Source organism: Thunnus albacares, chromosome 15, assembly GCF_914725855.1.
Source record: "Thunnus albacares chromosome 15, fThuAlb1.1, whole genome shotgun sequence".
NCBI lineage: Eukaryota > Metazoa > Chordata > Actinopteri > Scombriformes > Scombridae > Thunnus > Thunnus albacares.
The window spans coordinates 18738282-18756576 of record NC_058120.1 but is presented as its reverse complement, the minus strand read 5'-3'; the positions used below and the strand labels follow the sequence as shown (position 1 = coordinate 18756576).

The 18295-nt window shown below is 39.7% G+C and overlaps 1 protein-coding gene and 1 long non-coding RNA gene across 2 annotated transcripts; one reads left to right on the top strand and one right to left on the bottom strand.

Moving 5' to 3' along the window:
- Window positions 1-1055: 1055 nt before the first annotated feature.
- Window positions 1056-1831, top strand: LOC122998428. Its single transcript, XR_006407425.1, has 3 exons — window positions 1056-1135; window positions 1251-1420; window positions 1556-1831. It is a non-coding gene; the product is annotated as an uncharacterized LOC122998428 (long non-coding RNA).
- Window positions 1832-4380: 2549 nt separating this feature from the next.
- LOC122998427 (serine/threonine-protein phosphatase PP1-beta catalytic subunit-like) lies at window positions 4381-17577 on the bottom strand. Its single transcript, XM_044375325.1, has 8 exons — window positions 17470-17577; window positions 12029-12160; window positions 6432-6662; window positions 6234-6338; window positions 6025-6096; window positions 5513-5664; window positions 4843-4977; window positions 4381-4702 (listed from the first exon to the last, which is right to left on the bottom strand). Exons 1-8 carry the CDS (start codon window positions 17519-17521, stop codon window positions 4598-4600), a joined length of 984 nt encoding a protein of 327 aa, XP_044231260.1. The 5' UTR covers window positions 17522-17577; the 3' UTR covers window positions 4381-4597.
- Between the last annotated feature and the right edge of the window lie 718 nt (window positions 17578-18295).

The following is an 18295-nucleotide window of genomic DNA, read 5'->3' as shown; positions in this document are numbered from 1 at the left end:
ATGTCACACCCACTTTACTATATGACACACCCACTTGGTTAGGTTTAGGCATGAGGAGCTGGATAGTTAGGGTTAAGGGGAAGGGGGCGGTGTCGTGTAACATACCATTACCATAGAATGTATATAAAGATGGACGATGCGTCTCCACTTCCTGCCACTATGCAAAAGTGAAGCCAAAATATCTCCTTCCATTGTCATGTGGAGCCAGAGTCTCGAGGCAGGATGACAGTCCGTGGGACACTCCCCCCCTCAATCGTCCTGCCGTCTGATGGAGATTTGAGAGTGGTTGTCACAGCTGTCAATCATGACATGCCACCCCCTTTTTACATCATCAAATAACTAATTAAAAACAAACTTATCAGAAAAATGAGCAATTGAACAAACATCAGTGTGATAAGAACTACCTAAAATGACAGAAACTGTCCTTGGGAAAAATTTATTTGAGGTGTAGTTTGGCTCATGTCCAATATGGAGGGGGCGGGACTCATGACCTATACTGCAGCCAGCCACCAGGGGGTGATCCAGATGTTTTGGCTTCACTTTTGGGGAGCTGTCATGACGTCCATCTTTATATACAGTCATTGGCCATTACCCTTCTTGCCCCCTCTGTAGATATAAGGGCTGATTCTAATGTAACAAAAACACGATTCTTATTTTCATGGTATTATACACTAATTAAAACATACAAGTCCATTCTGCTAGATGCCACTAAATCTTACACACTGGTCCTTTAAATGTTTGATTGTCAAAATACACTCACCATCATGTATGTTAATGGGGTGTTCCTGGTGAATATTAAGGAACACTTTTCAATATAATGCAGTGTAGTGCAACACCACCATCCACTGCAACCTCATTAATAAAGTAGAATTATCACTTTTCTGAAAACTGAAAATGTATAAGCTTTGTAAAAGTAGAATTTATGGCAGAGCTGTTTCATTACATTGCACAGCCAGATTCATTTTCTGTCAATCGACTAATCATTAATCAACCAGCTTTTTCAGCTCTGAATATTATTATCTAATATTCCTGTTTTAAACATAAACATTCCAGGTTTATTTTTCTGTGCTTGGTAACATTAAAAGTTGCCAAGAAATAAACCTGCTTGTCTCATCATCAGAGACTGATGTGTAAGGTGAGTGAAGAAAGACTGCAGACGCAACACCTAATAATAAATATAGATTTCAATTATCTGTTTATAATATTGCATAGTTGTTTGAAGTGCTCAAACCACAACCTCATCTATATAGACAGACTCACACTGACAATGGAAGAACCACAGGCACAAAAGTCTTCTTGGAGTAGAAAGGGGATGAAACCCTCCTACCAGACCTCCTACCACCTGAGATCTCATGACAGACATGACGTGATGACTGCTGAAGCAGCTGATACACAAAATGCACAGGTTTTGCAAACCAGGGTCAGTTCACATACTCTTTGATATGCCTGAAATTACCAGAAATAATTTGTTTTACTGTGGGAATCATACACTCATGCTTCAAGTATTAATTTCCTGTGAGATTAATTCAAATAGTGACTCTTACTTCTTCCCCAGGAGAACGCCACACTCAGCTCACAGAGAATCATCTACTACACTCTCCTCTTTGTGAAAGTGGTACTGTGGATCATCTTTGCCTGGATCTTGTCTCACCTCCACCTGGGCGCTCCATGTTTTCTCTTGTCACTGACCCTCTGCTTGTATACAGGGCCAATGCAGAAAGCTGTGAACTGGGCAAAGAGGCGTCTGCAGGGCCCGATTATATAAACTGTCACACTGGGACGAATGGGCAGAAAAGTAAAATAATTAAGAAGTTTCTCTGCTTTTCATAAATTTCTATTAGTAGGAGCCTTCTGTATATTCTCATGAAACACTTCATTGTTGTTTTGCTTGAGTGTGATTGACCGTATTTAATTTGATTTTCACCTTGTGTGGGCCTTTCCTACTTCATGCAACAGAAAAATATCAAGGAGCTGCTGTATAGTGAGACAAAAAAAGTGTACAGTGAATAGTAAGTTGGTCTTAAACGTTTATAGAAACACATTGATGCAAAGACAGTACAAAAACAAAAGAAACAACAGTTTTAGTTTCCATCCATTTTATTGAATTTATAGACTTTCAAACAAACTTGTACAAATTGCAAAACTGCTTTTGGTAATACTTCATTGTTTTATTATCATTATTAGGAAATTAATTAAGTGAATAAAAAGTAAACAATGTGAAAGAGAACATAGAAATACAACAGAAAGAAAAATGCCACAGAGAGCAAAAAAATAAAATAAAGAAAGAATGAAAAGAGGCAACTGTTTGTAGTATATTTGCAGTAGACTGAAGCTGAATTGCCAACCAGGCTAATTGCTGGTCAGGAGAATAGAAGTACCTCCTTGTGGTAAATGATACAACATCGGATTTGTATTATTTTGTACTGCACTACTGTATTTATACACCAGGTGGCATCAAACTCACACACACAGCAATGCCAAAACCGCCTGGTCCTGCCACCCACTCCTAACTCCACCAGTTATCATACTTTCTACCAACAGACACAGGTGGTGTTAAGGGAGGAAGGCTGATAAGCAAACTTTCTTCATTTAGTTTGTTTGCTATGTGCTTTACACACACAGCACTAAGCATTTAAAATATTGTGGCGCATTTTGTGAAGCTTGCTCTGTGTTCCTTTTTACTATTTTTAATACTGTAAGGGCTTACTTAGGTAAGTTAGACACTTGCAAAACCACAGCCAATGCTGTAACACATTTCCTATCCGTACCTGCTTTTTCATACAACGGCCCATTTACCAAAGCACAATTCTGTTAGCACTTATACACCATTTATCCAATATGTCTGCTTTTATAATACTGACCATTAGTAACTGTCTTATTCAAATTAGTGAAATGCCTGCGCATGGATATAACTTTCCATGGGCACAAAATTCAAATAAATCTTTCAGCTTCTTCAGTATGAATCATGACAGGATATATGCAGGAAGTTAAATTTAATACCATTTAAGACCTTTTTAAAGACCCTTTACATACATTTTAAGATCTCATCGCCACTTCAAGTTCTAACCGGTTACATCGGTGTCACAGTCTAACTTACATTTACTATATATTATTTGTAAGATAGCACAACTAAACAGTCTTAGTTTGTGAGTACTCCTTATCAATACAACATAATTCCGTGGGAACAAAGCTCATGAGAATGAATTGAGTGACTAACCCAATGCAAGGTTTATTAGAAAGAGAAACCATTAGCAATGGTGGGTAGGGACAGTTGTGTTGCACAGAAATGTGCAATAGAGACTTGCATTTTGCATCCCATAGCGGTTTTATGGCTAGCACTTAGCATGTGGGAATGGACAGCGTTGCTCTCGATCAAGGCTACACTAATCGCCTTCTGACTCAGAGCAGTACGTCTCATGGTTATTCCCACATGCAGGCCAAAACAATGGTTCCAACTATTTGTACGAAAACTTGCATCTCCCCATTAGTCGACTATGTTGTTTAACATCTGGCTGTAAAGGGACCTTCATGCGCTATCGAGCATCTGTCAGTCAGTGGGTCAGTGAGCGTGCTAACAGTAGTCCTTTTCAGATGACGACAAATCTAGCTGGATTTTAAGACTTTTTAATGGCTTTTTGAGGGCCTTAATTTTCGCTAAATTGATTTATCAGCTTTTAATACTTTTGAAAACCCTGCAGACACCCTGCAAGAGGATTATATGGGGGGAAATTATCTTGATGAGAACAAATAATAAATAGACCCAGGAAAATGTCACACCAGCTCTGTGTGAGAAGCGTCATATTTTTGTGTGGGTGTGGAGTTGAGGCACACGGAGGCATAACAGAGTGGAGGAAACGATGTCCAGAGGGTGTTGTGTTAGGGTAGAGCGTGTCCACTGCCAGCAGCATATGATTAAGCCTCTATATTTCATTCAAGCCGGTCTGTTCACATTCTTTGCTACTCACGGGGAGGTGCACTTTTTCAAAGGTTAAATATATAAAATATGCATATGCACAACAACTGCAAAGTGCACCACAGATGCTTTAATGTGTTTATACTGTTAAATTGGAATGTAAGAAATGTTATTTGCATCTACAGATTTAGCATTGCACGAAAATCTCAGTCCCATCGAAACACACTGGAAGGATTCTCTCTGCTTTTTCAGAGATCAAGGCAAAACAATGTTAAATATCCATTTCGTTTTCGTTGAAGAACTGAAAAGGAATTCCTCTAACTCAATCGCTATGCCTCTCTACACATTAGAGAAGCCATTTCCTTACACAACTCAAGAAAACCTCAAATGGCATTGGAAGTAAAACCACAAAAAAATGCATTAATAATATCAAAAATACCAACAAACAGGCAAAAAAATAAAACAGATTGGTCACAGCAAATTTATGTACACATACACATTAAGAAAAGAGCTGTCAGTGGAGTTGGGGAGGGGGTTGGTCAGTGGGAAAGAAAGAGGAGAAAGATTTGGGCAATTAGATAAGCCCTGTATCTTCACCATACAGGGGAGTTACAGAGGTTGCCTTGATGGCAGACCAGGGACGGACAGGGTGAAAAGGAAGGGGGGAAAGCCAAGGCTGTATGTTCACCTCTTCTTGGGGGCTTGAGTAGTGCGGGGTGGGGTGACGGGCCGACCAGAATTTACACCACCATACTGGTACTTGGCCTTCTTCTCTGAGGGCTTTAAGATCTTTAAATAATGAAACACAAAACACAGAGAAACAGAGAGAGGATGCGTGTTTTAGCAGTGCTGAGATAATCAGACAAAGGCAGCACTATTCCAACATAAAAATCAAAAGGCAGTTTGCAAAAATGTACATGTGTACATACCTGGAAGGAGCACATGAGGGATTCATCGACACTCATCATGCCGCCTGCATTATCAAACTCCCCGCAGTAGTTTGGAGCAGAGAAAAGTGTGACCAGTTGGCGTTTGGCAAAGAATTCGTATCCATCCTCCACAACCTGTTGGAAGATACGTGACATTATTCCAACGCCTACGGCAATCGATATCAAGAAACAGATCTTCAGCTAGTCTCAGGATCCAAATTTGCTGTCAAGGTGGAGTGTACAAAACCACCTACACCTGAATCAATATGAAACGCACAACATAGAGCTGAAATAGCTGTGGCTAATTTAAACAGTAACAACAGTTGTGCTGAAATGATTAGTCTTTTAATCGATGGCCAGAGAAGTCATTTATCAGCTAAACATACCTGATGTCAGTGTAACAAAAACAAATAATGGCTTGGTATTCTCTGTTTCATACCATATGGAGTGTTATAATGAATGTCAAAGTTTCAGATGCATGGGAAAAATAAATATGGAGCAGGAAATTAGGGGTTACACTGCTGCACTAGCTCATTTTTTGTACCAAAACTAATTTAAGTTCCAACAAACAAAACAAACAAAGAAAAACCAAGATAAATTTGCTTGCAATGTGCTTCCTGCATGTGTACATCATATCCAGGCCTTCTATCTTCATTCCTGTCCTAATTACCTGATGGGCTCTGCAGATGAGGTCCAGGTCATGACGGTTGAGAAACTTGCTGACCACGTCGGCCCCGAAGGTGAAGGAGACCCCGCGGTCATTCTCTCCCCAGCCTTGTACATCCTTATCTGGGTCAGACCACAAGAGGTCACACAGCAGGCCTATGAGACACACAGGAAGAGGTGAGATGAACAGGGCAGATAGAGACAAGGGACACATAAATCAGGAAGAGTTGTAAGGAGATATTAGACAGGTAACGGCGGAAAGAATGTGCTGAGGATCCAGCTCATTGCATTGCTGATGTAACACAGGATCTACTGACCTAATAGTCTTTCACTCAGGAAGAGAGAGGCTGGGTGTTTTCATTTAAAGGTAAACTTAAATTCCAGGGGGAAATCCAGAGGAAGTGAACATGATCAGTATCAAGTATCTGCCGACACACACACACGCACACACACACACACACACACACACACACACACACACACACAAACACACACACACACACACACTCTCTATACCTGTATCAGGCACATCTGTTGGCCTCATGATCCTGCGGATCTGCTCCATTGACTGCAAATCAGGCGATAGCCCTGTAATGGAAAATAAAGAGGTCACTTTTGATTGAATAATGGCTGATCTTTTGATACTGAGTTACCTTACTTTTTCATTTTGAACAAGTGCATTACATCTGGGACAAGGGGAAGAGGAGATGAGTTACTTATCTCACCTCCGTGGCAGCAGAAGATCTTTTCATCGATAATAGCAGCAATGGGGAGGCAGTTAAAGCAGTCAGTGAAGGTCTTCCACAACTTAATGTTGAACCTGCGCTTGCCTGGTGGAGCACATAAACACACATTATTATACCTTGCGTATATGGGTCCTTCGGGTGCGTTTGTGTGTATATTTGTACAGGAAGTCTACTCACACTCATCGTAGAAGCCGTAGATGCGGTTGATGGAAGCGCACTCGTGGTTGCCCCTGAGCAGGAAAAAGTTCTCTGGGTATTTGATCTTGTAGGCCAACAGAAGGCAGATGGTTTCCAGGGACTGTTTACCTCTGTCCACGTAGTCGCCCAGGAAAAGGTAGTTCGCCTCTGGAGGAAAGCCACCATACTCAAACAGCCTCAGTAGATCTGTGTACTGCCCATGAATATCACCTGAGGAGAAGATGTAGGAGGGAAGGGGAGACAAGGTGTTAATATGACTATTTACTGTAAGTGCAGTCACAAGGACAGGCTGCTTAATATAACATCATTACAGAAAGGGGGAGCTGCTTAGAGAGGAAATTAATTAGGAGAATTTAACATAATTGAGCGAAAAAACAATGGTGATGCAGACAGAAATCATAAAATTACATTAAAATATCATCAAAGCAACTGCAGGGCTTTACACAAAAGCCAATACTTTTAGTTTTATTATCTCCGAACAACATACTCACCCACACGTACATACGTATACACACCTCCTACTATCTCTCAGAATCCATTTTGATTATTCAGAACACTGCCAGACATGTAGGTTGGTGGGGGATATATGACTGTGTGACCATGTTTTACTGAGACTGCAGCAGCAAAGCCCAAGGATATATACACACATAAAATGAGCCATTACAACTGCCACCAGATCAATGCCGTGGCCCATGGGAGATGAGCTACCGAGGGAAAGAACGCTGACAATCCAGGTTAATCACAAAAATAAAAGGACGCACATCCTACACAAACTAACTTTAATTTTAACAACTCTCGCAGGATCCTAGGTCACCCCCTTCTTCTCTTTTGGCATCAGTCAGGCAGTGATGAGCCGGAGGCGGTCTTACCAAAGCGCAGGATCTCTGCAGGGGAGCCTCACTCCATCACCTAGCCAAGACCTGCTTCCTTTTATATCCTCTTGCACCAACTTCAGAGCTGCTCTAATTTGGGCTAAGTGCTCCAGACACAGATGACTGCACAGAGTCTCATGAAAAAGGCCAGGACAATAATAACAGGCTTCATCGTGTCCAAAACGGAAAGGAGATTCATGCGCCACACTCTTTTTATGGTAATGCTTCATTACAAGATAGCACCAAATATAAATGAAAATTAAATAATAGGCCTTGTTAAGCCGTGCAGCTGTCTGGCCCTGAGATTAAAATGACCAACACAAATTGCAACTTTATATTGCAGTCTTGATGGTGGCTGGCATGATTTTTCCTATTGCACCAAAACAGCAACGACCACTGGCACTAAAACCATATGGCTACAGGCCTTTACTTATTTTTGCCTGAGTCTTAGTTTGGCATACAAAAACACACTTTTCCGTGCAAATGAATAATTAAAGGAATAGTCCTGAATGTTTGAAGTCTAGCTCTGGTTTAAATTCGACACTCATGTTGTGCTAGTTAGTTGGTTTTGTATTTCGCCATCAATCATTTTCATTATTCCAGACAAGCAGCCTCAGCTTGCCATCTACAGTTTGATGTAGGTACTGGTAATGGTAACCACTCCATCGTCCTTCACATTAAATTAATTAAACATGATCAGAACTTCAATGAAAAGGTGTTTCAGTATTAATGCGCTGCTACTGCAACATAATCCAGGGTGTAAACTGTGCGTATGCAATCAAAAAATCATGATTTTACAAACTATTGCTTTAGTTGCTGTTTTCAATCCTCTTTTAAATGTTAACTTGTCATAGGACAGTGAAAAAGTGATGGTGGGTGGAAAGTAGGGATCCATGCATCATAAGTATTTCACCAAAACAAGAACCATTTTTGGTTTTTCAGTATTTCAGTTTTATAGCAAAAGATTATTGCCTTTAATTAGACATATCTTTATTACTCCTCAATGAGCATACATTAAAGTATGAGTTTATATTGTTCTAATCTAGGTAAAACAAGGAACAAACCTGAAGGCTATGAATAACCTACATTAAAAACATGAAACTTTGTCCAACAGAGATGTTTTTTTGTCTTGGCAGTCAGAAAGCAGCACATACTGAAAACAGAGTAAATACAGGGGACTGAATAAATACACAGGACACCACAGAACACAGATTCTTGTATATGTCTGTACTAAAACAGAAATGGACATGCAATTAAAAACTAGCGTCGCTCATTTATACTGCACTTTTCACAGAAAAAGAAAAAGGATGGAGACTAAAAAAAAAGACCTAAATCTGGATGAAATGGTAGATGCAGAGACATGGCAACACAGACTGTAATCTCTGCAGGGAGAGTCGGAGGTGAGTGAACTTTGTAAGAGCGAGGCCAATTTCAGCTGAGCTGTTGCTCTGTAGCACAACCTGGATAAAATGGATTATAAAATAATACTCTTTCACTCATGGCCCACATGATTTCTCAGCTTTGTTGGCATTCTCAATACACTCTTTTTATTGTTATTTGTCCCTCTCCAACCCATGTTTAAAATAATATCAATGAAAATGCCACAATTTGAAAATGCCTCACTCCAGAAAAGGCACTCCATAGCCTACAGGTCTGTTTTACACTAAGAGTTGCTGCATTAGTAAGTTATTGTTGAGAATATGGATTTGTGGGCCTCACCAAGACTATATTTGAAGGAAGTAGCCCCTGCCTGCCCGCTCACAAGGAATTTACTCAGCCTGTCTCTGCAGTGTCAAAACAGTCCCAGAATAGCAGCACAGAGATTTAGGGTTTAAAAAGCAGAGCAAAAGGCCGAAAGTTATCGCTGAACCTGGGGTCAGTGTTGTGAAGGATTTTATACCTATATTTATGTCAACATATAGGAGATATTTATGTCATGTTGCTATGCTATTCTGTTGTGACAGAACAGGAAAGTAGATAAGCTGAGTAATAATCAAACAAACAATAAAACAAACAATACCTATGCCAGCATAATGTAATCAGCATTATACTGGCAAAGCATTAGGACACTGGTACTTTGATCAAAACTTTAATCAAATGTTCTGCTGCATGACCTTGTGTAGTCAGATAATGTACTGGTTCAAAAGCACCCACATATAAGTACAAAATTAGTGTGAGGAATAGTTCTCAGGGCACATTTCAAAATGGAAACAAATAAATATAAATCATCAAACAGGTCCAAATTGTCCATAAATGTAATAAAGTTTGTCTTTGTTGTATCAGACATTACATTACACTTTCATTCGGGGTACGAAATTAGCACCAGCCACCACCCAAATGCTGGTAAAATATGCAAGTGGCTGGTAGATTTGCTTTACTCATTAGCCAAAAAAACAATGGTGATCGAAAACATTCACTAGCCATTTGGCCAGTAGACGTGTATTTTCAAATATAGGCTCCACTTTACACAAAAAAGCAAATAGGTAGATGCTTAAAAAACAAAAATACCTGAATGAGGCACTATCTTATTCAACAGTTAATAGACAGAGAGCATAAACAGAGCACCATTCAAAGCATGATAAGAGAATATCACCTTATGGGCTCAAATAACACCTCATGATGCACACATCATTAACTGAACCGAGTTAGACAGCGATATAAATAAATGTGCACCTGTACTCGGGGAGCTGGTATAACAAGTATAACAATGAGAAATGTAAACAATAAATAAAATGTACTTCAGGGTAGGAAATTGATACCAGCTGCCAGTCTGTTTGACAAGCTCACATATCAACCTATTTCAGGTTCCTTAGTCAAGAAAACAAAAACACTTCTTAATTACCTTTTGCACACTGAAATGCTTTATCACACTCTCTCCTGTCTGTGACCTGTTTGTGCTACTTGTGAGTCCGTGCTTGCAATGAGAAAAGTCTGAAAAATTGTTTCATTTTGGCTTATGTTTGCTTGCCCATTAATCTCTTAGCACTAAGTTTGTATTGAAACTTTGGAAATGTACTGATAAATGCTACCATAGAATACCAACCTACACATATAGTATAAACATATTGTGCAAGCCTGGCGTCTTTCTTATCATGGTCATTCTTATCATCTCTTATCATGTGTTCAGATTATTTTAGTAACAAAATGACACTGAGGATTTAATTAACATTATTAGTCTCACTGCAAAACCAATTTTAACAACACTATGTTCACGGAAAGGTTTATATCACTCCATTTAAATAAATGATTAAGTCAAATAGTACCAAAGCTAGTAGTCTGAGCAAAATTGTGCCAGTGGCATTAAGGTTAGCATGTGAGAGCGAGTGAGCACAGAACCTGATCCTTTTGGCCTTAGTGAATAATTAAAGGCATTCACTGGTTGGTCTTTATCGTCAGCTTGCCATCACAGCCTTGTGTGAAAGCCAAGTAATCAGTCTGGGGTTAGAAGTTCAGCACAAAACAAAGAAAGTGAAAGAGAGACAAAGAAACCTCACACAGCGACAAATAACACCACCTTAAACTCATGTATATTTTAGAGTAATGTACCAGAGTTAGGTCTACGCGGAGGAAAGCATTTGGGGCCTTTAAAAAATGAGAAGCAATAAAAGTGAACGTGTGTGGGAGGAAAGTGGTATGTGAAGAGTCATAGATGGACTGTGTGTAGGCTTGAGTCTATAAGTGAGCTTGTGTACTGTATTTTCAAGGATTGGCAAATACAGTATATATTAGACAGTTCAGAGTTGTGTTCAGTTGCGCCTCTACCCTGGAGGAAAGAGATAACGCATGTGGGAGTGTGCCGAGATGTACAGGAGCCAACTAGAGATAGTGATAGTTGAAGCTATTTCAAATGTTGAGGACAAACTGACTTGCCGTAGTGGGGTAAATGCGCTCCCTCAGGTAAGTGTAAGACAGTGATGCACAATCTGTGCATATGTGTGCAATGCCCCTCCATGTATCTCTCTGTACACAGGGAAGTTGAATCGAGAGAGAAAGGCTGAGGCAGTGTTATCCGGTCTGGTTATATAAGTAAACTCTGAGCTGCATCAAAGAAATAGATTGCTGCTCTGGAGTGTGCAGACCAGGCTTTGTGGTCTGTGCTCTGCAGAGTGGCAGTTTGCCATTGATGCACCCGACCTCTCAGAGTCAGAATGTAGCTTTCTGCTTGAGCTGCACTTTAAAAATTAAAATTATGTTGTTGTTGTTGTTGTTTGACATTTGTGAATGGCTATAGGCAAATATTCGAGCCATATACAGTTCTTCGATCAATTACTGGGAGGAACAGAACGAGCAAACACAGAACAAGCAAACATAGAAAGTGACAACCTTTTGTTTTGCTTATCAAAAGTCAATAGGTTTTTGTAGGCATGGCCTCACACACACACATTAGCTTTCATATAATTACTTATTTGCAGTGCAGTGTGCCAAATCAAGTAAAATCTTTGAGTGAGCACAGTGACCCTGCACTCATTTTTAGGAATCAGGTATTTGGCAGACAGCTAGTCTTATATTTGGGCCAATATGCTCTGTTTTTATACAATTATTTTCAGATTATGATTATAACTTTCCTTCCTGTGGTTGTAAGCTTTTAAATTCAGAAGTGCTTAATTTGATTTGGTGAGAAAAAATGAGAAAGTGAAGAGAAATGTGATGAGAAATAAATGACCTAAAACAAAAGAAAGGGAGCTAAAAGGGGAAAACACTGACCACAGATCTTAAGAGGCGCCTCAAGCTCCAGCAGGATGGGCTGGCTGAGGAAGATCTCCCTTGATTTGATGCAGAGGCCCCGCACCTCTGCCTCGGACATCTGGACTATCTTCCCCGGGCGGCATCCCCGCACTGGAGAGGAGAGAAAAAACAAGACGCTGTCATTGCTGTCAACAATTGTCATCATCACTGTCAGTGCCAACGCAGCAGCACCGGCAACCTCCGACAACCACAAAGCTCTTTAGAACGAGGCCAGCACCGTAACGCAAACACGTGAGGCCAAGCCTGAGTGAGCCCCTCTCCTGCAGCACTGAGTAGGCGGCTTTTTCCATCTTTCATAATGAGGATACTTATCATTTCAAACGCACAATACACCACTTTAGAACACTGGACATAGTTTATGGAGTTAATTACATTGAGTATATTTTAAACTGTTGGAGCTTTTTAACAGAATCTATAAAGTGTCACAATCGCTGTCGAGGTGTTGATCCTGCGATGGTCATGATTGTGGGAGTCTATTGTACTCAATGTTTGACTTCTCCTCCAATCACTCGATGTCGCAGAGCGCAGGAATTCATTATCAAAGTTATTGTAAAAAGCCCACCTGCCCGCTCAAATCAGACTGTTACTCAGATTGACAATGAAGCTGTCAGGGCGCATGGCGGTCTCTCTCTCTCAACTGATGCTAACACTATGTGACCCACTGTGGTGTCTCCCTCATCTGTAATGTATTCTTCTATTCGATGACTGTCTTTACAATCAGGTAGGCCCGTTTCATCCTCGTCGGTCACGCGGTTTCTTTCTAAATCTTCTTGGCCAGCTCTGTGTGGCAATAACATTTCATAAAAAGTTATATTAACATGCTGGTTTAAGTATATTTTTTGATTGTTAGCCTGCTTTTTTATTCTTTAAATATTCTATATTTATGATACATACATTTATGATATATACTTTTGTGCTTGTTTTTCTCTGTCTGTATATTTTAAGTAGCCTATTTTGTATTTATTACAAAGACAAATCCCCTGCAGGTCATGTGAAAAAACTCAGCATATACAGGCTAACTTCATATGGCTAAATTATATAAAATGGTATATTGGAGAAATAACTTAAACACATCACATCATAATGTCCACCCTATGTAATTGTAATTTTTTTGGAATAAATAAAAGCAATTTTTAAAAAATTCTTCTCATAATAGTTGTTGACAGGCAGGGGCGGGGCACATTTGGACTGCAGGCCCACCCGGCTTGCAGGGGCTGCGGGTGGATGCTTTATGGCCCAGAATGAGGCTATGATAGTATAATTTTTCACCAAAGGGGGGGAAAAAAACATTGAACTGCAGAACCACGAAGCGATCTTTAAATCTGATGAGCTGTCGGCGTAATGATTCCGTAGCTTAACGCTGCTTAGTCTCAGCTATACTTAAGAAACCCACTGCTTAGACTATGAGAACAGCTTGCATCTCAGCACTGGTGTGGGTTTATTGGCTGTGTAGTTGCACTGTACACACTAGCTTAAGCCTACTTTCGGGCGTTCTGCCACAGCTCTGGGTTCAGATTTATCTCATAACGATGAAAAGAGGAGTGAGAAATGCAAACGTTTGCTGCACTCAGCAGTTCAAATAGTTAAGAGATATGAAAAGTGAGATTATACATGAAAACTGCTTCCTTGTGACAGCACCTTGCAGGCTGGAAGTTAAGTTAAATCTAGTTTCAAAAAATCTGCATATGACCTGTTTGATATTTGCCTTATTTCATATTTGGAAGGCAAAGGGAGTGCAATGTCTCTCAAATTCAGCATCATTAAAAAAAAGCACAAAATCAGTCCAATGATATCTGCTACGCAAAATGTAAACAAGCCAAAATCCACATAAATTAATATTAGTTTGAAGTATGGTCACATATGTGTGATAAAACAGTGACCAATTGTGTCTTGTCCTTATATTAATACACAGATAGTAAGTGATATTTAGACTGCAGATGAAAAAAGACTGGAGCACACTGATTGATTTGCTGCCTTTAATAGCGCACACAGAGAAAAACTAGACTGCATTACTTTTACATTAAGTCCCTGTTTGACGTCACAAAAATCAAATCATAGCACTGAATAAAGATGAGCCATTGAGGGAACAAGAGTGACGAACAAATCCATGACTGAGGAATTATATAATAACTAACCATTTTTGTATTGCCTTAAAGCTTGACGCCCACTAAAGATTCCAATAAAGGATAGCTGAGCCTGGTGAAACAAATGCCTGTTAGTCAGAGAGGACGTTTCCTTAAACCCCTTTCTTTGTTGCCCTTTTGTTTCCTTAAAAGGAATTGTACAATAGTTTCAAATGGATTGCATAGTGTCTATACACAAGTGTGTAGACATGCTACTTACACATTGTACTAACTTCCTGTCTCATGTCACGTAATCCAGCCAAATCTGAGAGAAGTGAGTAAAACCAGAGTAATCTGGATAGTCGAAGACGCTGCTTCTGTGAGCCACAAACTATTCTTAGGCTCCACCAAAGTGTTGCTTTATACCATCAGTGTCACACAATCATTTTTCTTTATCATCCATCTATCTGCACTGCTTCATGTGCTGTGTATGGCGTGAAGCGTGAAATTGCAGAAGTAGGGCTCTTCACTCTAACGGCCGGGCCTCATCAGAGCCGAGCGAGCTAAGCTTGGATGCTTAGCCCGGCTCGGCTTTAACACTGAACCTTTCACTGTTAGCACTTCTGCAGGCTGGCACTTTTAAAAGAGATTATGTTCTTAAGAACATTGAGGGGCAAAGGCTAAAATGAAGCAATGACAAGGATTTGCAGCCATCATAAACCAGATCACTGTTTGTGTGTGTGTGATTATGTGATTGTACACGTCTAGAGAAATTGGCAGAATGTTCCATAAGTTTTAATCCCAATGAATAAGCAGTCTCAGGGATACTTTGTTTTTCTCAGACAGCGAATCATACAGTAAACTATTATGTGATGCTAGGATGCAGCATAAAAGCTCGAGGCCTTTTTAAATTGTCTGGGTGAAAAAACTCCACAGTGGATAATTACTAGTCTCTTGATATGGTACATTTGTGTGGAGCTTCAGAAAAATAACAGCAGAAAATAGTGCATGTGATTAAGATCAGAGCTGTTTTATGTTGCATCAAAAAATATATTCTATCCATGAAAAACAGACAGAACTTTATAGGCAGCCAGGTACAACTAATGTCATACTTTTTTTTTTTTTTTAACGAGGTTTCTGCTAAATTGCAGGATGCATTTCCTTGTTAAGTTCCACTGAACCCTTTAGAGTAAGGTTTCTTAAATGTTTTCCGACCAGACCTCGCCTTTTCTCCCTTTGGATCCAGACACATGTAATCAACAAGTACAACCTCTGTCATAGCAACCAATTCACTAGAAACCCCTATGTAAACAACCAAAAAAAGAAACTGATTCAACACAGACATTAATCTTACTTCTAAATGATTTGCACATGTGCTTGATTCTACCCCTTGTGTGAGTTCACACCACAAACAATAAAGCTTAGCAATTATGTAAGAAGCAGATGAGACAATAACAACCAAATCAATTAACTCATATGTAGTTATTTGTTTTATGAGCGTGTTTTATGAGCATGAAAATAGAAAACAGACACCATCGCCAACTCGCACCAACAAGATCACAACATAACCAAACACTTGTAAAAGACGCAGATGCCGAGTCCAACTTTGTATTCACACTGTAACCAACACAATCGACAAGTCACTGAAAGTCCAAGCTGATCACCGAGGGGAATGCAGCATGTGGAGGGTCAACAAGCTGTCCAGCTGTGAAAAACGACCAGCCACAAGTCCCGATCACTACTAGATATCAGATACCAATTACCGCAAACCATCAGATGACTGATGATAATGCTTATGTTGAACTATAGATGTGATATTGTTTCACAGCAAGCTGAAAATAAACAAGAAGTGTTTGCAGACCATAACGCAATGGTATTATTCATTTTTTCTTTTTATTTTCAATTAATATAACCATTTGGTGGCTATGATAATTCATCAAAGCAATGAAAGCAATTGCAGCAGTGACTATAAATAACAAATCTTAGCATTTTATATGTTGGCATAGTGTCTCATCCCTCCAACAGAGTCACAGATACTGGTGGAAAGTATGCCAAGGACAGCTGAATTCGCCTTAGTGGTCTGGTCTGACTCAAGGGATATCTCACAGGGGAGAAGAAATATCTCCGCCTTCTCTTGAGCAGGTGGACTGCCAACACAAAAGCATTTTTTGCTCACTCCTCTCTCTGCCAAATCTAAAACCTAGTCCTTATATCTCCACAAAACTGCCTTTTATTTACCAAGCATAAAAGCAAGCAATATAACTGTGACCACAGCAACGCAGGATGACATCTTTTAAGCTGTAATTATGAACATTTTTTGGACAGGTCAGAAAAACACACAATGCAATTCCTTCATTGTTTCTCCTAAAAACCTAAACACAAGTGCTTTCTCCAACACAAATTTTTATCACTCAACCTGACCAATACTAACACATGTGAGTCCAATGTGGGCCCTGTGAGCATAAGAGCACTGAATCACAGCAACCTGCCCACTACAACACACCTACAAAAGCCACTGAGAAGTGAGTTAGAAAAAAAAAACATACTACCTAACGACTCAAATTTGTCTATGAGGTAGTGATGAGGAAATCTAGTATCAGATGAAAAGTTTAGCTATATGTTTGTGTTTTAATCTTTAATTTAGGCACATTTCTACTGCAGTTTTATCAGTTTCCCCATCCCAATAATATGAAATATGAACCAGGTCACAAATACAAAATGAACAGTAGCCCTATATCCATAACGACAACTTGCTCCACAGTGGATCTGGAGCAAATATTAACAGTGTCAAGGGCAGAGGCGCTGCTGTAAATTGGTGTCCATGCTTTACTAAACAAATATTCACTTAACCTACTTAGTAAGATTCAGCCATTAGCGCCAATAAAATTTGAGCATTATCTTAATGTCACAAGTGACAGGATAAGCGTCTCAGCCACTCCTCAGTACATTTCATTCGTCCGTAATTCAGCAAATAAATGAGCAGAAGTGAATTCAGCATAAACATCAGACAGAAAGTTGAATGACATGCTAAAGTAAAGCGAACGACAGAGCAAATTCGGGTGTCGAAACTAACGTAGCTAGCGATTACTGTGAAAACAGAAATGTAGGCGTTCACTGCTGGCAGTGTTTATAAACACGGCCAGCTAACGGTAACGTTAGCCAGAGCTAGCCGGGGATACACCGTTAGGACTGGTTGCCGTTAGCCCTACAAGCTAACACTTTTCCCTGCGTTTTCTGAAGCAGCCCCGTCAGTTACAAAATAATCCTCAGAGCCGGCACAATGAAGGTAGACGGCTAACTCTGTTTAACATTAGAGACTTCATTTAAATTATTCACCTTCCAGGAGCCGAGAGATGAGGCTGTCCACGTTCAATTCACCCTCCGCCATCTTCAAACTGATGTTGTACAGTGTTGGCCAGTTCGATTCTGCCAGCAGACACCAGGAGGCGCTGTTGTCAACAAAACAGGAGCAGTAGATGAAGGACAAGAAACTAGTGAAGAGTGACCCGACATTAACTCACTTTAACCACCTTTATATTAATTACAACAGTTTGTTTGTGGCGTGAGGTTGATAAATATATATCCTGATACATAGCCTATATATCCTACTAAATTTCATCCAGTTGTAAAACACTTTATGGTTTGGAAACTGATCTAAAAAAAAAAAAGGTGCAGTGCTGGATCCTTTACAACTAGCAGCACCCATACAGCGATATAAAATACTCCTTTACACGTTAAAGTCATGCATTTAAAATCTTACTTAAGTTAAACTACTAAGTATTATCTGTGAAATGTACTTCAAGTATGAAAAGTAAAGCAGCAGAGTCTGTCGGACAGTAAGTGCATCATATTGTATGGTTTGTAAAATCTACATATATCTCCCTCTGAAATTTGAAAATACTTATGTAGAAATACTCAAATAAAGTACAAATACCTCAAAATTGTACTCCAGTGCTCATATTTAAATGTGCTTAATTACTTTCCACTGCTATATGCTTGTGACATCATTAACAGAGGAAGTCAGTGTCTTCCATCACTGTGAGGGGGTCATAAATTCAACCTTTTATGTTGTATCTGCATCACTAATGGTGCTGATAAAGTTAATGCATGCAAGCTGACGTATGTCAGTGCTTCAAGCAGAATAATCTGTGCATGGGTGTCA

What these genes read in the sequence shown, in the direction of transcription:
- LOC122998427 (XM_044375325.1), bottom strand. Translation starts at nt 17,521, where the DNA reads ATGGCGGAGGGTGAATTGAACGTGGACAGCCTCATCTCTCGGCTCCTG. An exon ending in GGCGCCTCTTAAGATCTGTG is followed by an intron (nt 6,663 to 12,028) that starts GTCAGTGTTTTC and finishes TCTTCTCCTCAG; the next exon opens with GTGATATTCATGGGCAGTAC. An exon ending in CTACGGCTTCTACGATGAGT is followed by an intron (nt 6,339 to 6,431) that starts GTGAGTAGACTT and finishes GTGCTCCACCAG; the next exon opens with GCAAGCGCAGGTTCAACATT.